This window comes from Schistocerca gregaria, chromosome 2 (assembly GCF_023897955.1).
Source record: "Schistocerca gregaria isolate iqSchGreg1 chromosome 2, iqSchGreg1.2, whole genome shotgun sequence".
Taxonomy (NCBI): Eukaryota; Metazoa; Arthropoda; class Insecta; order Orthoptera; family Acrididae; genus Schistocerca; species Schistocerca gregaria.
Window position 1 is genome coordinate 600,984,996 of NC_064921.1, and position 27,568 is coordinate 601,012,563.

A 27,568-nucleotide genomic window follows, 5' to 3' on the forward strand; every position below is an offset into this window, starting at 1 on the left:
CTTATATTGAGTCTTCATTTTGTGTATTAGTATGAATTTGGGGGATGCTCCGATTCATTGCTGTCTTCTAGTTGGCTATGTACCGAATCCGACGTAGCCTTTAACTACCTTCTTCGGTGGGACAGTGGGTGTTTTTGTCACTAAAAGACCTTTCCATATTTGATTTTCAAAGGTAATTAACCTTAGCTTGGGCAAGCTCCGTTTACGACACCGGTTGTTTATCCCAGAAGGTGTGTTTGGTCTGCGAGAGGTATTTTATCTCACCACCTCGGACACACCATGTAGAAGTATCACCTCTCCTCCTGCTACGACATCGTAGTAGCTTCATGGCGATTTTCTTTAATCGCCTTTGTTGTCCGTCTGTAAGCTGGTGGTAAATTTTTGTAATTTCATGATTTTCTCCTCTCTGTGACATAGTGACAGTCATCAACAAGGGATGTCATTTTCACTTTTAACTATCATAATCACGTAACTACTGCCATTTTGACATTTTTGATCAGCTGTTAGCAACAAATGTCGCAAGGAATTAAAAGCAATAAATCGCCTTTCGTATCGCTGGCTGATTAAACTGTTGTCTGTAGGAGGTTGACATACAGATTTGAATGTACAGGGTGATTATAATTAAAGTTAAATTTTCAGTCCGCTGTAGAAATAGCACCACTGGTCAGAATGACGTCAAATTGCAAAGGAATATTATCGGAGCTGGAGGAAAATGTATGGCAGAAGAAAATTAAATAGTTGGAAAATGTAGCAATAGATAGCACTGTAAGCATCATAATTTAATATTGGTCCACTACAAATGACAAATGAAACATACAACAATGCCTGAGGTGTACGTTTGATGTTAAACAAACTGTACTACTCAGTGTGGCTGAGTGTTCAAGTGTGATACTGTTAGTTACGTAAGCCCATCCTCCACGGCAAGGTAATATCACAATGAATGGGAAAAACTGGTTTTTAACTGTCCTGAGGCCAAAAAACGCATAAGAAGCGTCAATCTCATCGGTTTTTAATTGTCCTGAGGCCAAAAACCACATCAAAAGCATCAATAAAAATTAATGCGGATTATTAATTTCCGTGTGGCTGGCGCAAAACATGTTCAATATGCTGTCCACAGTTTTCTGCATCAAGTTGAAATCGAGAAACAACATGTTCCACACAAATGTTCGAAGTGTTTCCGGGGTCACGTTCAGAATGTGTTGCACAATGCGTGCCTTCTATGCAACTAAGTTTGCAACAGAAACTCTGAACACAGCATCTTTCAGATAGCCCCACAGTCAAAAGTCACACGGATTAAGATCAGGTGATAGGGAAGGCGAGGCCCTAGGGAAATGGCGGCTGATAATTCTAGCATTTCCGAAATGGCACTTCAGCAGCTGCTTAACGGGATTTTCAGTGTGCGGAGCTGCGCCATTTTGCATAAAAATGGTACCATCCACACATCCATGCTTTTGGAGTGCAAAAGACACTCATAGTGCTTACCAGTGACGGTACAGGTAACAGGACCAGAGTAACCTGTCTCTTCTTAAAAATATGGCCCTATGCCGTACACTTGCATCACACGGTGACCTTTTCAGGATGAAGTGGTGCTGGTTGATTTGCGTGTGGATTTTCCGTTGCCCATATTCGACAATTCTGTGTACTGACGTATCCCGTCAGATGGAAGTGGGCTTCGTCTGTCCACAAAATCTTCCACCGCCAATCGTTGTCCACTTCCATGTAAGCAACAAATTCTAAGGCAGAGGCGTCTCTTGCTTGGAGGTCAACAGGAAGCAACTCGTGCACATGGGTAATTTTGAATGGATGGCAAAGAAGGATGTTTTGTACGATTTTACGCGCTGTGCTCACGGATATGTCCAGTGTTCGGGCAGTTCTCCGTGCAGTACACGTTTGCGCGCCACCGCTCGTCTCCTCCTGCACTGCTCTGGACACTGCTTCCACTGACGTCGAATAAATTAGTTTCATCCCTCTACCAGGCTGCACAACACTTGAACCCGTCTTTTCGAATTTCCGAATCATTTTCTCCAGACCCACGGCAGTCATCGGACCAACCAACGCCTTTTTTCAAACTCTTCAGTGTCCTGAACTTCTGCAGAGCGACTTGTGCACAGTCATCATTCTTCTAATACAGCTTTACAAGCAGAGCGCGACCCTGCATTGAGAGTCATGGCGAACCTCGCAGACGCGAAAGGAGGAAAGCCGTGTACCCGACGTGTTTACACCAACTTCAATGGGTCGTGTGCTTGACAGGTGTTTTCATTTACGCAATCTGACACAAACAGCGCCATATATTGATCAATATTCACACTATTGTTTTTTTTTTCTGCCGTATGTTTTCCCCTTTCTCCGATAATATTCCGTTGCAATTTGACGTAATTCTGACCAGTGGTATTATTTCTACAGCCTTTTGAAAGTTTAACGTTAATTGTAATCACCCTGTATACATCTCATGATATACCTACAACTCATTTTTCTTTAATGAATGTTTTGTGTCCGAGTACTAAATTGCTTCGAGAAAATTATCACCGTAAGATTAAGCAAAAAAGTTCTCCGAACAGTTTGACGGTGCTATAGCCTCCAGTGTCATTCACAGATGAAGTTGCCAAACTTAATTGCTTAATAGCTCGATAAGGAGTAAGTTGACCAAACTGGAGCATTGGAAGGTTAATGGTTTGTAAAAAGTTTTTGAAGTTGCTGAGGAAGAGTCATACAATATTTTTTAAAGGAACATACCACCATTTGACTTTTTTATTGTGTGGTGTTTATTTGAGTACAACCCAGGTTTCGACCTTTTATGCCATTCTCAACTGTTTGATTTTATGTCTTTAACGTAAATCGCAGGACACTTTACATATTACCAACTTAAATTTGGCTATAAATTAAGAAAAATATTGGCTCTCCATGAAATGTAAGATGTAAAATCACCGTCTTGTAAAAGATTAACAAATAATCGTGGGAGTACGTAATATTTAGTAAAAATAGACTTACGCTGGTAAATAAAAGATGAGAGTTTTTCTTTGCTGCGGAATGTTCTCACGAAATTTCAATCGTCGACTTTCTCCTCCGAATGCGAAAATATTTTGTTGATGCCGACCTACATAGGGAGAAACGATCATCGCAGTAAAGTAAGCGAAATCACAGCTCGCACGGAAAGACATAGGTGTACGTTCTTACCGCGTGCTGTACGAGATTGTAATAATGGAGAATTATTGTGAAGGTGGTTCGATAAACCTTCTGCCAGGCACATAAATGTGATTAGCAGAGTATCCATGTAGATGTAGTCGTAGCACATGTCCTTAAAACGTTTTCAGGGCAAGTGCTCGTCTTTTATTTACCACCTTAAGCCTGTTTTTACTAAATATGACGTGCTCCCACGATCTTTACTGATCTCTTACGGGTCGGTGATTTTACGTCCGGCATTTCGTGGGGAGCCAATATTTTTCTTCATTTATGGCCAACTTTGAGCTTGACAACGTGTTAAGTGTCTAGCAATATGCCGAAACATGGATTGTACGCAAATAAAAATTAAAACAGTTAAATAGTGGTGTGGTCCTTTTTTTATTTCTAAAAAAATGAATACTTCGACGCTGGCCTTAATTGCTCGTACATCATTCGTATGTTTTTTATTTGACGTTTCATTTTTGGGAACAACATCATGTTAAACACATATGGCCTCAATTATGCACACTTCTGCGTAAATTTACAAACTTGGTTAAAGATATTTCAAATTTTTCTTCTGTCCACTGCGTGACATCGCGAGTAATACATTTATCTCTTCTAAATTCCAATAGCTTTCTCCTTCTCTGGTGCTCCATTGCCGATGTCTTGTGTGCTGGTAAATGAACAGCTTCACCCTTGGCTGCATCAAGTCCAGTTATCTCTTTTAATACCTTTAAATTACTCTAAAATCCCTTTGTCGGTTATTATATTTTTGTAGGCACATACAGTTATTCAAAATTCAGCACCATATACACTCCTGGAAATGGAAAAAAGAACACATTGATACCGGTGTGTCAGACCCACCATACTTGCTCCGGACACTGCGAGAGGGCTGTACAAGCAATGATCACACGCACGGCACAGCGGACACACCAGGAACCGCGGTGTTGGCCGACGAATGGCGCTAGCTGCGCAGCATTTGTGCACCGCCGCCGTCAGTGTCAGCCAGTTTGCCGTGGCATACGGAGCTGCATCGCAGTCTTTAACACTGGTAGCATGCCGCGACAGCGTGGACGTGAACCGTATGGGCAGTTGACGGACTTTGAGCGAGGGCGTATAGTGGGCATGCGGGAGGCCGGGTGGACGTACCGCCGAATTGCTCAACACGTGGGGCGTGAGGTCTCCACAGTACATCGATGTTGTCGCCAGTGGTCGGCGGAAGGTGCACGTGCCCGTCGACCTGGGACCGGACCGCAGTGACGCACGGATGCACGCCAAGACCGTAGGATCCTACGCAGTGCCGTAGGGGACCGCACCGCCGCTTCCCAGCAAATTAGGGACACTGTTGCTCCAGGGGTATCGACGAGGACCATTCGCAACTGTCTCCATGAAGCTGGGCTACGGTCCCGCACACCGTTAGGCCGTCTTCCGCTCACGCCCCAACATCGTGCAGCCCGCCTCCAGTGCTGTCGCGACAGGCGTGAATGGAGGGACGAATGGAGACGTGTCGTCTTCAGCGATGAGAGTCGCTTCTGCCTTGGTGCCAATGATGGTCGTATGCGTGTTTGGCGCCGTGCAGGTGAGCGCCACAATCAGGACTGCATACGACCGAGGCACACAGGGCCAACAACCGGCGTCATGGTGTGGGGAGCGATCTCCTACACTGGCCGTACACCTCTGGTGATCGTCGAGGGGACACTGAATAGTGCACGGTACATCCAAACCGTCATCGAACCCATCGTTCTACCATTCCTAGACCGGCAAGAGAACTTGCTGTTCCAACAGGACAATGCACGTCCGCATGTATCCCGTGCCACCCAACGTGCCCTAGAAGGTGTAAGTCAACTACCCTGGCCAGCAAGATCTCCGGATGTGTCCCCCATTGAGCATGTTTGGGACTGGATGAAGCGTCGTCTCACGCGGTCTGCACGTCCAGCACGAACGCTGGTCCAACTGAGGCGCCCGGTGGAAATGGCATGGCAAGCCGTTCCACAGGACTACATCCAGCATCTCTACGATCGTCTCCTTGGGAGAATAGCAGCCTGCATTGCTGCGAAAGGTGGATATACACTGTACTAGTGCCGACATTGTGCACGCTCTGTTGCCTGTGTCTATGTGCCTGTGGTTCTGTCAGTGTGATCATGTGATGTATCTGACCCCAGGAATGTGTCAAAGAAGTTTCCCCTTCCTGGGACAATGAATTCACGGTGTTCTTATTTCAATTTCCAGGAGTGTATTTTACATTTCCTTCAAGTTATCTCTTTTGCTTCGTTAAAAATAGTAGAATATTGTTTTGAGTTTTAAATTAGTTTCATATCTCGACGAATATTCCACCATTGAGAAACCACCTAGGCTTCTGGACCCTAACCTCATCTCCGTTGCCCATTCCACAGCCCTTACCATATGAGACGATCTCGAGGCTTAGCAGGGTATTCCAGTGCACAAGTGAATGAGAGAGACAGAGGGAGAGAGAGAATGAGCTGGTGCGTTACTGGGATCTCCCTGACGTCCAACTCACAGCTGCTTCAAAACAATGTTTGTGGCCCGCAGATCCTGGAGGGCGAGGCTGCGCAGCGCCTGACTGCCGCCGTGGCGGTTCACTGGTACGCCGACAGCTTCACCAGCCCCACCATGCTGGACGACCTGCACCGGAACCATAGCGACCTCTCCATCTTCTACACAGAGTCCTGCTACGGTAAGGGAGCCCTCGGTGGCAGCCCAAGTAGCTGAACTGTTTGTGGGCGAATTGTAGGCCTACTTTAGTATTGATCAGCAGTTTAATAGTCTTCGCTTGGTAATCGACATTATAGATTTCGGAGTCTGCTTATTGTCCCTGTCGTAAGTTGCTCGTTTTATAGGTGAATTAACTGCCAAACAAACGTTTTCTTATAGCCACAGGCACTGGCGTTTCGTAAACATACGTCAAACCTACGTTTCTAGCATTTGTAGACTTAGAGAAAGCTTTTGACAATGTTGACTGGAATACTCTCTTTCAAATTCTAAACGTGCAGGGGTAAAATACGGGGAGCGAAAGGCTATTTACAATTTGTACAGAAACCAGATGGCTGTTATAAGAGTCGAGGGAAATGAATGGGAAGCAGTAGTTGGGAAGGGAGTGACATAGGGTTGCTATTCAATCTGTATATTGAGCAAGCAGTAAAGGAAACGAAAGAAAAATTCGGAGTAGGTATTAAAATTCATGGAGAAGAAATAAAAAGTTTGAGGTTCGTCGATGGCATTGTAATTCTGTCAGAGAGAGCAAAGGACTTGGAAGAGCAGTTGAACGGAATGGACAGTGTCTTGAAAGGAGGGTATAAGATGAACATCAACAAAAGCAAAAGTAGGATAATGGAATGTAGTCGAATTATATCGGGTGATGCTCAGGGAATTAGATTAGGAAATGAGACACTTAAAGTAGTAAAGGAGTTTTGCTATTTGGGGAGCAAAATAACTGATGATGGTCGAAGTAGAGAGGATATAAAATGTAGACTGGCAATGGCAAGGAAAGTGTTTCTGAAGAAGAGAAAATTGTTAACATCAAATATTGATTTAAGTGTCGGGAAGTCCTTTCTGAAAGTATTTGTATGGAGTGTAGCCATGTATGGAAGTGAAACATGGACGATACATAGTTTCGACAAGAAGAGAATAGAAGCTTTCGAAATGTGGTGCTACAGAAGAATGCTGAAGATTCGATGGGTACATCACATAACTAATGAGGAGGTATTGAATAGAATTGGGGAGAAGAGGAGTTTGTGACACAACTTGACAAGAAGAAGGGATCGGTTGGTAGGACATGTTCTGAGGCATCAAGGGATCACCAATTTAGTACTGGAGGGCAGCGTGGAGGGTAAAAATCGTAGAGGGAGACCAAGAGATGAATACACTAAGCAGATTCAGAAGGATGTAGGCTGCAGTAGGTACTGGGAGATGAAGAGGCTTGCACAGGATAGAGTAGCATGGAGAGCTGCATCAAACCAGTCTCAGGACTGAAGGCCACAACAACAAGACAACGTCAAACAAACATACACAACCAAATTATGACCTGTCCTTATCTCCTTATGTATTTGTTTATGTGAAATCTCTTTCTTAATGACAACAACAAGAAGTATCTACTTACAGACAGTTGTGTAACGGAGGTAAAAAGAAATCCGAATTCCGAGTGCTGTTCAGTAGAGCACGCCATGTCTCCAATCGTGAACTAAATATTGGGGCTTGTGTGCACTCTTCAGGATGCCAACACATCTCAAAGGATCATTTAAAGCTTTGATCGCATTATCACTTTACCACAGAAAGAGTAGTCAGTGTGGAAAGTTATGCGCTGATTTATCGTAAAGCACAGTGACGTCATCATAACGTTCTGCCACTATTATGAGGCACAAGACGTTTAAGATATGCCTGCGTCAGTAACACCACCTGATTACCTCTACTCACAGATTACAGCCCGTACGTAACCGGGACAAAATGAGACAGAACTTGGTTCTATTCTTTTTTGGAGGGTGCTGTGAGGGAACAGTCAGTACATTACCATCTCCACACTATGAACATAAGTTCGGTCTTTGCATCCACTACAAAAAATAGTACACTGCAGTAACCCTTCCCCCAGCAGCGCAGTGCGGGAAGAACATGGGTAACGAAAGTATCGGAAGTACCAGACATTAGTTATCTGTGGTGACTCAAATATAAATTTTGTGTACAGTGTTGCCAGAAAGGACGTTGGTAGATCTCCTAAATTTATATGATCTGATGCAGACTGTGTTTTTTTCCAACTAGGGTGCAGGGGAACAGTAACACAGCAACAGACAAAATTTTTATTCATTCTTCATTACTAGATGGGCATTCTGTTAGTAAAACGGTGAATGGCCTTTCAGACCATATTGCACAAATTTTAACACTAAAATGGCTTTTGTACTCAACAAATGTCTCGTATAATTATAGTAAAAGTTAATCCAACAGCAATAGCGAGTTTTTAAACCTCGTCAAGGAACAATAGTGGCAGGATGTTTATAGTGACGATAACATGGATGATAATATACAATGCTTTCCTTAACACATTTCTCATGCTCTTTGAGATGTGCTCTCCATTAGAACGTTCAAAATGGGGTACTAGCAGTGAAAGGCTGCCTGGGTGACTGACTACTGAGATAAGGGTATAATGTAGAACAAATTGGGAATTCTATGTTAGAAGTAGTCACACTCAAGCTACAGTAGCCTATTACAAACAGTACTGTATGATGCTTAAAAATGTTATTAGGAAGACAAAAGAGTATGTGGTACGCAAATAGAGTAGCTAATTCACAGAATAAAATTAAAACCACGTGGTCAGTTGTGAGGGAAGTGACTGGTCAGCAGCACAGGGTCGACGATATAATGTCAGTTCATAGTAAAAATATTTCTGTTACTGATAAATCAGATATATGTACAGTATTTAACAATCATTTTCTGAGCATTGCTGATGAATGATATAAAACTTTAGTAGCTACAGGGAATCACATAACTCTCTTGGCAAATGCCTTCCCGAGATTGATGTCTGAAATAGTCCTCTGTGATATAGACAAGAGGGAGATTGAGTTAATAATTAAATAACTGAAGACTAAGAACTGTCATGGATGTGGTGGAGTGCCTAGCAGAACATTAAAGTACTGTGCTGCACATGTGAGCCCTGTATTTAGCCATATTTGTAATTTTTTCTTTAGGAATGGTCAGCTTGCTGAACAATTAAAGTAGTTAGTAATAAAGCTGCTTTATGAAAAGGGATAATGTAGACAGTTTTAGACCTATATCTATGCCATCAGTGTTTGCTAAATTTATTGAAAAGTCTGTGTATGTAAGGATAATTGATCATTTTATATCACATAATTTGCTGTCATATGTACAGTTCGGCTTTAAAAGTCGTTTAATAACTGAAAATGCTACAGTCTCTTTCCTCTATGAGGTACTAGATGGTTTAAACAAAAGGTTTCTAATGCTAGGCATATTTTTTGCTTTAACTAAGGCGTTTGTGTTGATCACAAAATATTGCTCCAGAAGTTGAACCATTATGGAATATGGGGAGTAGGTCTGAATTGGTTCACCTCTTACTTTAGCAACACACAGCAAAAGTCATTATTCACAGTGTTGAGAATGGCTGTGATGTGGGGTCTGAGTGGGATACGGTCAAATGGGATCAGTGTTGGGGTCACTACTGTTCCTTATTTATATAAATGATATGCCCTCTAGTATTAAGGCTAACTGTAAAATATTTCTGTTTGCTGATGAAACTAGCTTGGTAGTAAAGGATGTTGTGTGCAACATTGGCCTGGTTGAAAATAGTGCAGTTTATGACTTAAGATCATGACTTGTAGAAAATAGACTAACACTAAATCACAGTAAGACTCAGTTCTTACACTTCCTAACACACAATTCAATAAAATCTGACTTTTGTATTTCCCAGAACGGGTATATGATTAGTGAGACTGAACAATTCAAATTTCTAGGTGTTCAGATAGATAGTAAACTCGTGGAAAACCCACGTTCAGAATCTTGTTGAAAGACTTAATGCTACCATTTTTACTATTCGTACTATATCTGAAGCAAGTGATCATTCGACAGCAAAATTAGTCTACTTTGCTTATTTTCATTCGCTTATGTCGTATGGTATTATATTTTGGGGTAGCTCTTCCCATTCTAAAAGGATATTTTTGGCTCTGAAACGGGCTGTTTGGGCAATAAGTGGTGTAAGTTCACGAACCTCTTGTTGACCTCTGTTCACGAGTCTAGGTATTTTGACATAGGCCTCTCAATATATTTATTCCTTACTGTCATTTATTGTTAATAATATTAACTTATTCTCAAGAATAAGCAGCTTTCACTCAGTAAACACTCCGCAGAAATCCAACCTGTATTTGGATCGAACTTCCTTAACTCTTGTGCAGAAAGGCGTGCAGTATACTGCTGCATCCATTTTCAATAAGCTACCACAAAAATTCAAAAATCTTAGCAGTAATCCGTAGGCTTTCAAATCGAAACTGAAGAGTTTCCACGTGGATCACACATATTCTGTCGAGGAGTTCCTTCAAAAATTAAGCCGATTCCTGATGCATTGTTGATTGCGTTTAAGTAAACTTTTTTGGTTCGTAAAAATTTTATTTTTATCTGTTATTACTTTTATGTTGTAATTTCATGTTCCATGAGAATGACCTCGGAGGTCCGCCCCGATAGCTGAATGCTCAGCGTGACGGACTGCCATTCTCAGGGGCCCGGGTTCGGTTCCAAGCTGGGTCAGGGATTTTCTCTGCTCAGGGACTGGGTGTTGTGCTGTCTTCATCATCATTTCATCCCCATCCGGCGCACAGGTCGCCCAATGTGGCATCGAATGTAATAAGACCTGCGACATGGCGTCCGGACTTGACCCGTAAGGGGCCTCCCAGCCAACGACGCCAAACGCTCATTACATTTCCATGACCTTGGAGATCTGCTCCTGAATTTGATCCTACGGAACTTGACATGTAAATAAATAAAAAACTCCTGGGTCAATTTCATAATTGAAGACATGAGGGCCACAGATTATTGTGGTCACTTCCAATGTACAGAAAGGCAAATACCATCTAGGTTGCGTCTTACTTATTTTATTTGATAACACTTTATTTAGGTTATACTCAGATCCATTCATTTCGAATTACTGCAAAATGCCGGTCAGCATTTGGCAAATACGCTTAAACAGTATTTGTCAGTGTACGCCTGGATCACTGGCAGTGGATTTTCGCCACTGGTAAGTACAGGATTTATCTGATGATCATCGGAGAAGAGCATGTTGGCTGCAAGGTGCCAATGTAAGTGTCAAACAGTACCAAGCGTCCACCAGGAACGTGGGTCAGTCATGTTTTGTACCAGTATCGTAAATGGATGAAGGACGGCTCTTGTACCTATCGAAGCAGCTAAAGCAGATGCCAGACTGAGATTAATTGGAAGAATCCTAAGGAAATGCAATCCGAAAACAAAGGAAGTAGGTTACAGTACATTTGTTCTCCCACTGCTTGAAAACTGCTCACCGGTGTGGTATCCGTACCAGATAGGGTTGATAGAAGAGATAGAGAAGATCCAACGGAGAACACCGGGCTTCGTTACAGGATCATTTAGTAATCACGAAAACGTTACGGAGATGATAGATAAACTCCAATGGAAGACTCTGCAGAAGAGACGCTCAGTAGCTCGGTACGGGCTTTTGTTGAAGTTTCGAGAACATACCTTCACCGAGGAGTCAAGCAGTATATTGCTCCCTCCTACGTATATCTCGCGAAGAGACCATGAGGATAAAATCAGAGAGATTAGAGCCCACACACAGGCATTCCGACAATCTTTCTTTCCACGAAAAACACGAGACTGGAACAGAAGGGAGAACCGATAGAGATACTCAAAGTACCCTCCGCCACACACCATCCGGTGGCTTGCTGAGTATGGATGTACACTACAGACCATTAAAATTGCTACACCAAGAAGAAATGCAGATGATAAACGGGTATTTATTGGACAAATATATTCTACTAGAAATGACATGTGATTACATTTTCACGCAATTTGGGTGCATAGATCCTAAGAAGTCAGTACCCAGAACAACCACCTCTGGCCGTAATAATGGCCTTGATACGCCTGGGCATTGAGTCAGACAGAGCTTGGATGGCGCGTACAGGTACAGCTGCCCATGCACCTTCAACACGATACCACAGTTCATTAAGAGTAGTGACTAGCGTATTGTGACGAGCCAGTTGCTCGGCCACCATTGGCCAGACGTTTTCAATTGGTGAGAGATCTGGAGAATGTGCTGGCCAGGGTAGTCGAACATTTTCTGTACCGAGAAAGTCCCGTACGCGACCTGCAACATGCGGTCGTGCATTATCATGCTGAAATGTAGGGTTTCGCAGGGATCGAATGAAGGGTAGAGACGCGGATCGTAACACATCTGAAATGTAACGTCCACTGTTCAAAGTGGTGTCAATGCGAACAAGAGGTGACCGAGACGTGTAACCGATGGCACCCCATACCATCACGCCGGATGTTACGCCAGTATGGCGATGACGAATACACGCTTCCAATGTGCGTTCACCGCGATGTCGCCAAACACGGATGCGACCATCATGATGCTGTAAACAGAATCTAGATTCATCCGAAAAAATGACGTTTTGCCGTTCGTGCACCCATGTTCGTCGTTGAGTACACCATCGCAGGTGCTCCTGTCTGTGACGCAGCGTCAAGGGTAATCGCAGCCATGGTCTCCAAGCTGATAGTCCATGCTGCTGCAGACGTCGTCGAACTGTTCGTGCAGATAGTTGTTGTCATGCATACGTCCCCATCTGTTGACTCAGGGATCGAGACGTGGCTGCACGAACCGTTACAGCCACGCGGATAAGATGCCTGTCATCTCGACTGCTAGTGATACGAGGCTGTTGGGATCCGGCACGGCGTTCCGTATTACCCTCCTGAACCCGCCGATTCAATATTCTGCTAACAGTCTTCGGATCTCGACCAACGCGAACAGCAATGTCGCGATACGATAAACCGCAATCGCGATAGGCTACAATCCGACCTTTATCAAAGTCGGAAACGTGATGGTGCACATTTCTCCTCCTTACACGAGGCATCACAACAGCGTTTCACCAGGTAACGCCGGTCAACTGCCGTTTGCGTATGAGAAATGGGTTGGAAACTTTCCACATGTCAGCACTGTTGTAGGTGTCGCCACCGGCGCCAACCATGTGTGAATGCTCTTAAATGTTAATAATTTGCATATCACAGCATCTTCTTCCTGTCGGTTAAATTTCGCGTCTGTAGCACGTTATTTTCGTGGCGTAGCAATTTTAATGTCCAGTCGTGTAGATGTAGATGTAGAAGCTAACCTGAAGTATGTGCAGTATCGCGTTAGTGTCCTCCAACTTACCGTCTAGCTCTGTACATGAGTTCGTCTTTCAAGACTAATGTTCAGACGCTTGCAAGCCCGTCATCTTCTTCCTTCACACCTCAGCACTCAGTAGAATGGATTTACCTGCTGTATCTGCCGATATACACTAAACAACCAGCTGCTGAAACAGAGATCCTCCCCACTCATTGGATGAGCTCAGGACACCCATCATCGGAAAGTGTCACAGGCTTAAAGAGCAACGTTCCAACACGTTGTGGACAGCACACTAACGAGGATCGAAGCATGTTGCAATTCAATGAGGGGTGGGGGATCAATACAGAATTTAACGTTACCCACCAGGAGATTTTGATTTACTAGATTTACAAATTTGCGCCTCAAAAATTGCATTTATTTTTGTCATTGTTTTGCTATTATTTCACATCAAAATATGTATTCACATAGTGAGGGCTATTCCTTCATCCTGTACTCTCCTTGAATCGGAGCCAACACATTCGCAGCTATTCAGTAGGTGCAGAATTGTTTTTTAGCTGCTTGTTTGGTCTACGAGTACGTCAAAAGCAGTGCAAAAAGGGGTAAAAATTACGTTTGCAGATAGTTGATTAGGTACGTTGTAACAAGCTACTTTCTATAAGAAAGAATGGGTTCGATGTGTTGTGTTACTTATCTAGGGTTTAAAGAAAGTGCTGACACGCCTTGATGATCAGATATGATCTCTGGATTACTTTATGTGGGTCCTTGCACAGTGTTAGATGTTTTGTAAATATATGGAAACAACGGTAGATCTCATGGTCAGTGGTTCATATACTTTCTCAGTTTTTTGTCAAACCTACGAAATGTATTATATAGTTGACCATCCCGCGTCGACAGTCATACTTCTGTTTCAATGCTGGAAATTTTGAAATGATACTGCTGTAATATCGTGTCATTGGTAAGGATTAATCAAAATGCAATAATTTCTATTACTTGAGAAACTAGAATAGACTGTATGAATGTTTCATAATTATATTTATTATATATTTTGTTGTGAACCGCCTTTCGACTTTCTAGACCATCGTCAGACGCCTTAGGCCGGCTGTGTATTTAAGTTTCTAGTATGTCTATGACCCTCCAAGTAGCGACGGAGTATTCCATAAATACTACTACTATTATTTCATTTTCCTCAACCAATCTAACATCTCATGCGGTAGCTGAAACTTCTAGTTTATTATCTCAAGTAATTTATTACCGTCACTTTTTTATCCCACAAAATTTGTAAAAGTGGTGTTTTCGAAACATTTAACAACACAGCAAATATTTTTAACATGTTATGTTAAGTGCAAAGTAACAATGATTTATAATTGTTTAGATAGAATGCTTCTTTAATTCACTCACTCATTGGTTTCAAAGTTGGCAACCGAGTCATAACCGATACAGACTGACATCTGTATGCTCTAGCGGCATCGTTTTTGTCTCGTGCTTGCCTCTTTGTCATGGTTCAGAGAAATGATACACTAGAAACTTCTTTCGTTATTTCATCAGACTAATGTAAGTCTAATAACACATTAAGCATTACGTGAAACACATTAAGCATTACATGGCATAAAAATCAGCTGGACGTGCCAGCTGTTTTCCTCAGACTTGACGGCCACTGACGACGTGCTCTTGTGTTGCAGGTCCGTTCATGGGGGGCGGGTACCCAGCGGTGAGGCTGGGATCGTGGGAACGAGCAGAGAACTACACCAGCGACATCATACAGGTAACGCACGCTTTCTGAGCGCACTGTACTCCTACACACATAGTGCAGGAAAGTATCAGCCACATACCAAGCGAAGTGCTAAACCTGTTTACATTAGTGGTGAGTATTTTATGTAGACGTTAGACGCTCTGAATAAAAATGCTGACACCATGTTCAAGAGTGGTATAGGTGCATCGGGCTTCAACTTTTCAAAGACACAGAAAATAATAGGCTACAGTATTTCACGCAATATATAAATGAATAGCAAGTTTTTTATAAGTTTTTCTACGACTTAGCGGTCTCAGAGAAATACCCACTAGAAAGCACTGAGGAAGTGTTTGACTGTGGACTTAATACTAAATCGACCGTCGCAGGACTCGCCCAGAGCACAGAGAATGTAATTGTAAATTGTTTGTACTGCTGTCGGACGTCCAGCTAGGTGCAGTCGTTTTCGTAACACGATGTTTTCGCAGAATACCTTGGCGTCATCTTCAGGTGATACCTGTGGAATAAGTGTCTTACTTTCTTTATATTCTTATCGTCCTCAACTCTTCCTCCATTGCCAGTCATGCACCGCGACAGGTTGGACGATGTCGCCGATGGTAGGCGCGAAATCTGGTCCTTCCGTACTCCTGTGGTTTAAGTCGGTTGCGAGAGCTACACTGCGTTGACTCTGAAGCAGATGGCAAACTTCAGTTAATTGGGAGGATGCTATGAATATACAATCAGTTGCTGGGGCTCCTCTGAATTGTATGGTCATGGTCCATGAATCTGTTCTGTTCCTGACATTTCGTCCAGAACTACGTTGGACATCTTCAGGGGTGCTTCTCGTTCCACCGAGACTTGCAATTAGTCTGCAAACTGAGCGAAAACTCGAGTGTCTCTGAATATGTCAATGCGGGCCTGGACGGAATCTCAGAAACGAAACAGTTTCATGGATTACTACCATACAGCCAGGAAGTAACCGGCAACTAGGACAACGAGCCATGAGGGCCTTAATCATATGATCAAAATGCGATACGCGAAGGAGATCCGTTCTAACGTGACTCATCCTAGAATATTGCTGTGTGTGTCCCATTCACATTACCATTCTACTTCACCTCCGCTTTCCTGGGAGCTGTATTGCCCTACTGTGAGGAGAAGACTTAAAGGTCCAGTCGTGTTTGGTCTCCCCTGGTGAGTTGTGTTCCGTGTGCTGTGCAGGTGATAAACCACTGGACGTCTGGGTGGGAGGACTGGAACATGGTGGTGAACACTGAGGGCGGCCCTAATTGGATCGGCAACTATGCGGACGCGTCCATCGTGTCAAACGCGACGGCGGACGAGTTCTACAAGCAACCCATGTACTACGCCATCGCCCACTTCTCGCGCTTCGTGCCGCGCGGATCACGGCGCGTCAGCCTCCAGATGGACGCCGACGCCAACTCCACCGACGTCGAGGGCGTCGCCTTCCTCACGCCTCAGGATGACGTCGTCGTAGTCCTGCAAAACAAGTACGTCGCAGCTCTCTCTGCAACCTGAGGTCCACTCTGCAAGTCCACACAGTTTCATACTGGGCTGGTTGTGCTCCTTTACACTCTCACATTTGCCGCGTGTTGCCCATTATTTTTAGCCTTTGTTGCATGAGCATAACAATAGTTGTTGCTGGATTTTTGGACAAACTGCCATGGCATTCGTTCATTTCATGTGCTTTGAGGAGAACTGTCTTCCAAATCTACATGATCGTCCTCATGACACAAGAGAATAATCGCTGCTGCGTGGACTCTGGCATTACAAAGTAGTTACTATTTCAGCATGTTGCAGCACTCTGGGAAGTCCTACCGCCTATCCTCCCATGACGACCTTCTGGTTCAGAGTCGCAATGAACGTCTTCTGCATTAACCAAATAGGATGTCTAACCAGTGGTCTTACTATATACATTCCTGGAAATTGAAATAAGAACACCGTAAATTCATTGTCCCAGGAAGGGGAAACTTTATTGACACATTCCTGGGGTCAGATACATCACATGATCACACTGACAGAACCACAGGCACATAGACACAGGCAACAGAGCATGCACAATGTCGGCACTAGTACAGTGTATATCCACCTTTCGCAGCAATGCAGGCTGCTATTCTCCCATGGAGACGATCGTAGAGATGCTGGATGTAGTCCTGTGGAACGGCTTGACTTGCCATTTCCACCTGGCGCCTCAGTTGGACCAGCGTTCGTGCTGGACGTGCAGACCGCGTGAGACGACGCTTCATCCAGTCCCAAACATGCTCAATGGGGGACAGATCCGGAGATCTTGCTGGCCAGGGTAATTGACTTACACCTTCTAGAGCACGTTGGGTGGCACGGGATACATGCGGACGTGCATTGTCCTGTTGGAACAGCAAGTTCCCTTGCCGGTCTAGGAATGGTAGAACGATGGGTTCGATGACGCTTTGGATGTACCGTGCACTATTCAGTGTCCCCTCGACGATCACCAGAGGTGTACGGCCAGTGTAGAAGATCGCTCCCCACACCATGATGCCGGGTGTTGGCCCTGTGTGCCTCGGTCGTATGCAGTCCTGATTGTGGCGCTTACCTGCACGGCGCCAAACACGCAGACGACCATCATTGGCACCAAGGCAGAAGCGACTCTCATCACTGAAGACGACACGTCTCCATTCGTGTTGAGCAATTCGGCGGTACGTCCACCCGGCCTCCCGAAAGCCCACTATACGCCCTCGCTCAAAGTCCGTCAACTGCCCAAACGGTTCACGTCCACGCTGTCGCGGCATGCTACCAGTGTTAAAGACTGCGATGGAGCTCCGTATGCCACGGCAAACTGGCTGGCACTGACGGCGGCGGTGCACAAATGCTGCGCAGCTAGCGCCATTCGACGGCCAACACCGCGGTTCCTGGTGTGTCCGCTGTGCCGTGCGTGTGATCATTGCTTGTACAGCCCTCTCGCAGTGTCCGGAGCAAGTATGGTGGGTGTGACACACCGGTTTCAATGTGTCCTTTTTTCCATTTCCAGGAGTGTAGTTCATCGAACCCTATAAATTAGTTTCAAAGGGCTACGAACAATAACTGATTTACTGCTTGCCTCATGTTCCCACATCAAATATACACTGAAAAGCCGAAACACTATGACCACTGCCCGCCGCAATACTGTGTGCTGCCTCGTGGCTCTGAGGGCACGTGACGTGGTAAGAGAAGTATACGAGGTGCGACAATAAAGTAAAGAGACTGATGTGAAAAAAAATGTTGCCTACCGTTTTAGTCAAGTTTAGTGTTGTCTTCTTCGAAGGAGTCCCCTTCTGACTGCACACATTTTTTCCAGCGCTTCCGCCATTTCTGGAACTCATCTTCTGTAATATGCTCCAAGACCCTCGTCACAGCTTTTCAGATATCTTGTGTTGTTTGAAAATGGTGTCCCTTGACCGCCGTTTTGACTCTTGGAAATAGAAACAAGTCGCACGGAGAGATATCTAGTGAATAAGGTGGCTGTGGTAGTACTGAAATTTGTTTTGAGGTAAGAAATAGCTGTACTAAAAGCAGTAATGGATGGGGCACTATCGTGATGCAGAATCCAATTATCAGCAATGTTGTCACGGACACGAAGAACTCTTTTTACGAAGTCTTTCTGAAATTTCTTTGTAGTAATATTGGTTAACTGTGTTTCAAGGAGACACCAACTCTTTTTGAACAATTCCCTTGGAATCTAGGAAGCACACAAGCATGCATTTCACTTTTGACTTTGACTTGTGAGCTTTTCTTTGGTCCGTGTGATCCCTCTGTGCACCGTTTCGAACTTTGGTGTTTTGTCTCTGGATCTTACTGAAAAATCCAACTTTCATCACCAGTGATAACACGGCTCTACAACTCCGGATTGATTTCCGTTTGCTCTAACAAGATCGGCTGCCACATTTTTCCATGTTTCTCGCTGTTCTGGTGTGAGATTTTTGGGGACTATTTTTGTACAAACCTTATACCAAGATCTTCAGTTATTGTTAGATCGATTGATGTTCAGTTCTTCTGCAATCATTTTCACGCGTAATCTTCGAACAGATCGTACGAGTTCAAGCACCCTGGTCAAGTTGACATCCATCTGTGAGCTTGATGGTCGTCCACTGCAGTCTTCATCTTCAACATTCGTTCTGCGTTCACTAAACGTTTTATGCCAATGAAAAACTTGAGCTCTTGGCAGCTCCTCTCCAAAAGCCTTCTGAAGCTTACCGTAAGTTGTCGTAGCGTTTTCATCCAATTTAATGCAAAAAGAAATGGCATACCGTTGCACAATATTATGCGGTTCCATTTCCGTGACGAGAGACACAAACATGTGTTAACTTATTTGAGCACAACTCACGATTGAACAGTTGCATCCGTGTGCCACTTGGGTTAGAAGCAGCTTATGCACCGAGGTCAGAGATATTGTGCCTACGCAGTCCTGCAGGGTTGCCGCATCTTGCAAAGAAAATCAGTCTCATTACTTTTTTGTCACACGTCTTATGAGCGGAACAGAGATGGACGCGAAATCATTTTAGCAATCGTACTTGGCGCAAATGCGGAAATCCGGCGACTTAATCGATGCTGACAAAAGCCAGATTGTTGTAGGCCGGTGCCTGGGAGTGAGTATCTCGGAAGCGGCGAAGCCGGACGATCGTGGTAATGTCGTGAGCATCTACGGAAAGTGGCTGAAGAATGCTGAAACCGCGAGTAGGCGACGCGAAGTTGGAGGCTTGCCCACTCTCTAAAGCAGGATAGGCGGCGATCTGTGGCAGATCTGACGACATAGTACAGTGCTAGCGCAGGCACGTGTGTTTTGGAGCACACCGTACAGTGCACAGTGTTGAAGATGGTGTTCTGCAGCAGAGGACTTCTACATGTCCCCGTGTTGACCCAACAACACCGTCAATTATTATAACAGTGGGCATGAGAACATTGAGATAGGACCGTGGATCAAGGGAATCGATTCAGCTGGCGGGGTGAAACCCGTTTATTGTGAAACCAGGTCCACGGTCGTGCCCAGATATTCTGTCATCCACGATGAACGGCTCCTCGAAACATGCAGTGCACCACAGTGCCAGTGGCCAGTGAGAGCAATCTTATGTTATGAGATACATTCACCTGGGCTTCCATGGGACCTGCGGTAGTAATCGAAGACACCATGACAGGTAAGGACTACGTGAACGTTATTAAGGACCATTTGCAACCCCTTATGCTTGATTTCTTCCCCAACAGCGGTGGCATCTCCCAGCAGGATAACTGACCCTGCCACAAAGCCAGAATCGTACTGAAATGGTTTGAGGAGCATGATAGTGAACTCATGTTGATGTCTTTCCCATCAAATTCGACTTTTCTGAATTCTATGAAACCTACTTGGGACCTATCGCGCGCCAGCTCCGCCCCAAAAACCAACTGCCCGTAAATTATGGGAAGATCGTGATCTGTGCAAAGGCGTCTGGTGCCACATATCTCTGGAAACAGATCACGTACCTGTCGAATCTATGGCACGCAGAATCACTGCTGAATTGCGTCCCAGAGGTGAATCACACGATTTTAAGTAGGTGGTCATAACGCTTTGTGTTATCAGTGTACATCATACATCACTATCACGATATCTAACCTCTCTCTCTCTCTCTCTCTCGCTCTCTCTTACTGAGTGATATTTCTAGTTATATTCCATCAGAAGTCATTCAATTCTCTCCGTTGGATCTGTGTGACGGGAAAGACATCTATGTTGTTGGCCCTTAGTGATCTGAGACATCTGACCGAATAATACTGGAATGCTGCAAGCCCCTTCAGTGATCCTCTTTTCATTCCTCTGGAATCTTTAATATGCAAATGGAGGCAGTTAATTAGCTTGATGACATACATATGATCACAGTGATAGGATGTGGTTTGTTCATTTCCTCGTCTTAATTTTCTTATAATCTAACTGGGTGCTGGGTACTTCCATTCAGTCCGGAACCGCGCGCCTGCTACGGTCGCAGGTTCAAATCCTGTCTCAGACATGGATGTGTGATGCCCTTATGTTAGTTAGGTTGAAGTAGTTCTAAGTCTAGGGGACTGATGACCTCAGATGTTAAGTCCCATAGTGCTTAGAGCCATTTGAACCATTTTTTTGGGTACTTCCAGTCGTTTCCTGGGCTTACTTTAGGAGCAACTAGTGCTATGAACATAAGAGGCCTGGGGAAACTACCCACTAGGGTCATACCTCTGGCCTTTTGAAGAAACAGGAACTACGATAGCTGGGGAAGCTACCTCCTGCCCAGGGCATGAAAGTCGCTTGAGTGTGATTCACACGAAGAGACAACTCGTTTATCGGTCGACGGTCGAAATACAATGGTCCCTTGCCCACTGCCATTGTAACTGACGATGTCGTTGCATCAACATGCGAAGACGTAGGGGTGGTCTGGTGCAGAGCTCCATGTTCAACAATGTACGATGAGCGGTGTGCTCCGAAACACTTGTGCATGCACCGGGACTTGTGCTCTTTCGGCAGAGATGCCACAGATCACCGTCTATCCTAATTTACAGAGTAGACAGGCCTTCAAACCCCACGTTCTGTCAAGATTCGTGGACGTCCAATCATTTAGCACCTAGTACGAGGGTGGTTTGGAAACTTCTCGGAACGGAATAGAAAAAAAAGTACTTACCACACTGAAACTTATTATTTTTTAATGTAATCTCCTTGTAGATTAATGCACTCGGTCCAACGATGTTCCAGTGCCTTGATCCCATCTCGAAAATGAGTTGCCTCCATGCCTGCAAAATAGTTCTCAACTCCAGCTATCAGTTCTTAGTTTCAAGTGAATCTTCGTCGACCAAGAAAAATTTCCAGTTTTGCGAAGAGGTGGAAGACTGACAGACCCATATCAGGTGAATAACGCGGGTGTGGGAACAATTCATTCGTTAGTTCGTGTAATTTTGCAATGGCGACGGCACGTGTGTGCTGTGCGCGTCAAGAGTCACAGCACCCATCTTGCAGACAATTTTTTCAGTTCTATTTCTTGTGATGTCACTTTTCAGATGACATCTGGCAAGCGTGAGCAATTTCAAACCCTTTCAATCGACGGTCCTGCATGACCATTTCGTGCACTTTTGCAATGACTTCTAGAGTAGTGACACATCTTGGCCGACCATTGCGAGGATCATCATGTAAGCCAGTAGTTCCCAACAGGTGGTCCGCGGACCCCAGCGGTCCGTGAGGTATGCCGGAGGGGTCCGCAAGGTGCTACTAGAACAAAAAATATATTAAATATATTTCGTATGATAACAGATTTTTGTTTTGGCCGCTTCCTGCATGAGCAGAGCTTTAGCGAGCGCTAACTTTTGCGTCTGGCGTCTTATTAGAGTGTGAAGAGATGGGCGGTGAGCATGAGCAACTTATTATTCGTAGGGAAGTACGATGGCTTTCTCGAGTTAGGATCTTGTCAATATTTTTTGAACTTAGAGACGAGGTTTGTGTCTTCCTTCTTGACACAGACTACGCAGATTTTCTCACTAACTTCTCTTGGCTTTGCACAGTTGCGTACTTAGCTGATGTGTTTGAACACTTGAGTGTGTTAAACTTGAGTTTAAAGGGACAAAATGTAGACATGTTCAAAGTTGAGGATAGGATTAGTGCTATGGTCAGAAAGTGTCAGATCTGGGCGTCAAGGATAGAAAACGAGTCACTAACTAACTTTTCTACTTTAAAACAATTCTTGGAGTCATCAGAGGAGAGTTTGCCTGACCAGATCAAGATTAATGTAGCCGAGCATCTACGCAGCCTAGCCACCACTTTTAGAGAATATTTCCCTGAACCTGACCCTGAGGACAGAAGGATGCGAAATCCCTTCAGCTGCGAAGAAATAGACGAAACCCAAGGCCTCACTGAAGATGAGCAAGGTCAACTTGTGGATCTGTCCAGCTGTAGTACGATGATAAACATTTTCATCGGTGATAAAATTACAGACTTCTGAGCATCAGCACGCAAGGACTACAAGCAACTTGGAGATAAGGCAATGAAAAAGATCGGTGTGAGCAAGCATTTTATTTCATGTGTTTCCTGAAAAACAAACACGGGAATCGGATTTCAGAGTGAAAGTTTCACGTTTGGAACCTAATATTTCAGAAATAATGGACTCAAACGTCAGATTGAACTCATGTCATTAAGAACTGAAAACTAAAACTAACTGTATACTGATGGAGTACTCTGCTGTAACTGCATTTTTTTAGATTAATAATACCTTGTATGAAATTAGTGTTTTTTTTATTTTTCAGCCATGTCTACTCAATGCAATCTCAAGTGTAGTACACTTGAAAGACCAATACACTCAGTTTTAATTATTTCTTGTCATTTTCAGTTCATACTCAATTTCTATTTTTTTAAGGAATTGGTTATACTAAACACCCAGATTTGAAGACAAAGATTTTGAGCAGTAATCAAAAATTTAACAATAACAATGATGGCTAAATTGAAAAAGTTTTAAGCTCAATATTTTTTTCAATAATGAATAGTTCACTGTTTTTTCTAAGTACCAAAAATAGAAAAAGTATAAAAAGACTCTTAATTTGCTTTCTTAGGTACCTAATACTGTGATATGACAATGTATCAATCATGCTCGATGAGGGGGTCCTCGAGAAAATTTTGTTGGGAACCCCTGATCTAAGCTCTCCCAATCAAATTTAAGTTCATTTGCCCACTTTGCAACAGGTGAATATGAAGTAGCAGAGTACCTCAGTGCATTCTGAAAATCGGCAGGAACGTCCTGTCCTTTCATACCTTTCTTTACGAAGTACTTAATCATACGTCGAATCTCGACTTTTTCGATCTTCACAAATCACTGCGCGCCAACAACAACACAGCCACGTCACCGCCACAGCTCTCTTCCAAGAGCACTGACGTGGCACGTGTTTACCGGAAACAGTCCAATGAATATCACGTGAAGAACTCGTTGCGCTAGCGCTAGCGTCTCGTGGTGATTCCGAGATCTTTTCAAACCATCCTTGTAGTAGTTTCAGCGTCCTTCTGCCTCTTCCCGTAGATACTCACGACAGCAGCACGTGATCCCCCGAAGGCGTGTGCTCCGCTTACATACTTTTGTTTCTGCGTCACGTTCCGCAACGCCACAAGGTGGTATCCAACGTCGCGAAGCACAGTGGTCAAACTTTTTGTATTATCACTGTATCTAGAGGTTGTAGTAGAGACTTAGTAGGCAAAGTTCTGCAAAGAAACACGAGTCCAGAAATGTACCGTTTGGGTGTAAAATAAATTTGAAAATCAGAACAGTTTCAAATATCTTGCCCCACTGAACGCACAAAAGGTTGCCGTAGTCAGTCTAGTAATTATGACGTCACGTACCATTTTCGTCTGACTGGAGCAACGGCCGCGAGAGACTGGTACGTTCGCAAGTTCGAGGGGCGACTGCAGCGCTCCATGGTCGCGTCGCACTCTGGGCATAGAAGAGATTGCGACGACGGTTAATCGAAACACTGCCAACGCCACGGGCTGCTGCAGAGCACACAGGTCAGAGGTCACTGTCCCTTCTGTGCGTGTGTTGTGAAGCGGGCGATTTGAAAGTCATCTTGTCTTCAAAAATTTTATCCAGAGGACATATTTCCGGACATGACTTCCTTATTCAAACATTATCTACTAGTCCCGTCTGCAATTCGCAGACAGGTTTTCTTTATGAAATGTGCTCTATACCAGCGAAAAAATGCTCCTGTCAAAGCTCAAAATATTCGAATATTTTCCTGTTTATTTAAATGAATCCGACTGGGGAGTGGGGTAGCAGCTGCCTCATTCTACTATTCTCAGTACCTTTAAAAATGTTTTCCAAAAATGTTGCCATGCAAATATTTTCACGCTTTTTTAACATGAAACTCACCTCAGATCCGACAAGGTAGCATAGCTGTAACTCACTCCCACCCACTAGACCAACGCTGTAGTCGCTCACACCCGTCCACAGCCAGTTACACTCCTCTCAATCATTCATCAGCCCACCTCACAGTCAGTGTATCTTTGTGTCTCTCTGTCGTTGTCTCCTGCATCACAGCCAGAGTTCAGCTTCACTCTGCCCTAGTGCTACATTCTCTCACTGTCACTACGTCTCTATTGATCTCTCTTATTGTTAATATCTCATACCCTCCTTCCCACAGCTGCTGTCTCTTCTCACAGTCACTCTCTTCCTAGTTATTGTCATACACTCTGTCTCTCATTATTACTCGCTCTCACCCACTTCCATTTTCTCTTTTCCTTACTCCTCCCACCACCCCTGGTACCGTCTCCATCACTCTTTTCCTTTCACTGTTCTGTGATGTTCCACCGCCACTGTCCCCCTCTCTCTCACACACACAGCCAGTGTCTCGTGGTTCTTTCTACAACACAGGCACTCTCTGTTATCTTCCAGTATTTACAACTTTCCATCTGTTTACCATTGCCACTGTCTTCTCCTCTCTCAGCATAAAAAGTGGGTCTGCACCTCACACTGTACATAAATGATTTGTTTCATATTCTTAATTCTAGAAAAATAATTTAATCTCGCATTTACCAATACAATCAAACTTTTTACTAAATTTGCTAAATAACACAGCTGCGGTTTAAAGCGATCTCTTCTTTTACTCAAGTTGTGTCGCAAATTTATTTTTTCTCCACTTCGATTCAGTGCCTCCTCGTTTGTAATTCGATCTACTCATCAGATTTTCAGGATTCTTCTACAGCACCACATTTTAAAAGCTTCTATCTCCTTTTCGCGTGAACTGATCGCAGGCGCTTCACTTTCATACAAGGCTACACCCTGAATAAATACCTTCAGAAAAGCCCTCCAAACACTTTCGTTGATAGTAGCTGATTAAAATTCTTCTTTTTCCGAAATGTTTTTCTTGGTATTGCCAGTCTGCCCTTTATGATCTACCCAGCTGGTGATGGTCTTAGTTCTTCTCTGTGTATTCTGTCTTCAGTCTGGGACATTTTTCCCGACGATGGATGACTTAGTTGAGACCTTATTTTTAGAAGCCTGTATTTTCGCTGTTTAGGAAACGTGCTACCCTGAAAATCACCTCGTCGCCATTCTGCACGTACATACCATACAATAATTCCTTTAGCGAAAGAAAGAGGATGAAGACATTGAATGCCATGTCGGGGGAACACGGGGAGTGAGAGATAATTTGGTATCTCAGAGAAGCGGCATGAGTGATCATGTAGCGTGCAGGGAGCTATCGTGGAGAATGTAGCTCTTTGGAAAGCTTGCTACGATACTTCGCCCTTACAGCCTCCTATGATCTCATAAGGAGATTTCGGTAGCTTGCTCCTCTCATGGTTCGTCCTTTTTCAGTTACATCTGCCAGTACCACACCATGGCACTCCCAAAAAACACTCGCCATCGCGTTGCTCGATGGCAGCTGGGTCATCGCCTTTTCCGGCGGTGGTGAATCCACTGCTTGGTTAGCTCCCGCAGAACCCACTGGGTGGCGACGTTCATCTCGTTCAAAATATCGTCTAAGGCGATGAAGTCTAATCCAATGGTGATTTTTCCACTATCACGTGATTTATGATGCGCCGATCTCCTAGCACCAGGTCTTTTATTTCTCTTGCGATTCCCACTTCTTCACACAGAGATGGACTGCCGCTCCGTTCAGACTTGTCTGATGTCATTGGAAGCGACTGCGCCAGTTACCCACTGTTTCATACAATTATGCACTTTCACCATACACGTCCATCGGCATAGCATGTATTGTTGCAGCGGTATTCCCTATTAATGCATAAAACTACTTAGTGGACATATACCACTCAGTTACGGAGATATACCAATTCGTTTTGGCTCTTCTGGTGGTTCAGGTATTTCAGTGTGTACCACAACTGCAGACAGACTCCTAAACCAAACGAAAATATTTGTTATATAATTTGATTTTTCGAAGTGATAATTAAAACTGTATGACTACTCACAATGTTACAAATCGTTATAAGTTTGCTGCAGGATATACACAGTAGAGATACAAACAACACAAAATATTTTTTGCTTACATTGGCAGAAGCATAACCACAAGATAGATTGTAAAGTCTGTAGTTTACATCAGGGGAGCAATTATTTTCATTATATGCACATCTTCTGATAAAGTACTGCAATAATATCGTTTTTGAAAATTCGCTGCTTCAGACACTGCCGTACTCATTGCAATGGCGTTTACAGTCAGAAACTATTAACCCTTGTTTATATTTTATTATCTAACTACAACATGATGGTCGATGTGGAATGCAGGAGTCTGCAGGCGCACCAGAGTACTGGGCTCATAGAGCAGAGTCTTGCAACCAGATATTATACAGATCAGTTCCCATTATTACCCCTGGCTGCATGGTAGGCTGTGCGCTGACCCCGTTGTCTGTGTGTTGTCAGGCAGGAGAGGCGGCGCTCCGTGGTGGTGTCGGACCCCCAGCTGGGAGAGGCGTCGCTGTCGCTGCCCGCGCACTCGATGCACACGCTCGTCTACCGGCGAGCCGGCAACACTGTCTGAACGTCGCTTCTGCACCACAGCGCTCCTCAGACACACTTGTATTACAGACCAAATAAACACACACCTACTGAAAAATCTGTGTATCTATGTTACACTGCAACTTCCAACAATCCTACTTTGTATAGCTAACACTTTGTGGTTTACCTTGAAACTTGGTAGGGTCTCTCTTTCCCTACTGTTCGTTGTGTTTGGCCACTGTACACAACGAAGACATTGTCACAGTGAGAACAACAACTTAGGTATTCAAATGGCACTGAGCACTATGGGACTTAACATCTGAGGTCATCAGACCCCTAGACTTAGAACTACTTAAACCTAACTAACCTAAGGAC

The 27,568-nt window shown here is 44.1% G+C and overlaps 1 protein-coding gene across 1 annotated transcript in view; it reads left to right on the forward strand.

Annotated features, from left to right (window-relative positions):
- LOC126334545 (lysosomal acid glucosylceramidase-like) overlaps positions 1–27,312 on the forward strand; it is a 144,016-nt gene extending 116,704 nt beyond the window's left edge. Inside the window, exons 7-10 of the mRNA XM_049996910.1 lie at positions 5,710–5,854; positions 14,704–14,786; positions 15,969–16,258; positions 27,119–27,312. Coding sequence (XP_049852867.1) covers positions 5,710–5,854; positions 14,704–14,786; positions 15,969–16,258; positions 27,119–27,236 — 636 coding nt within the window. The 3' untranslated portion in view covers positions 27,237–27,312. The remainder of the gene's footprint in view (positions 1–5,709; positions 5,855–14,703; positions 14,787–15,968; positions 16,259–27,118) is intronic.
- The last annotated feature ends 256 nt before the right edge of the window (positions 27,313–27,568 follow it).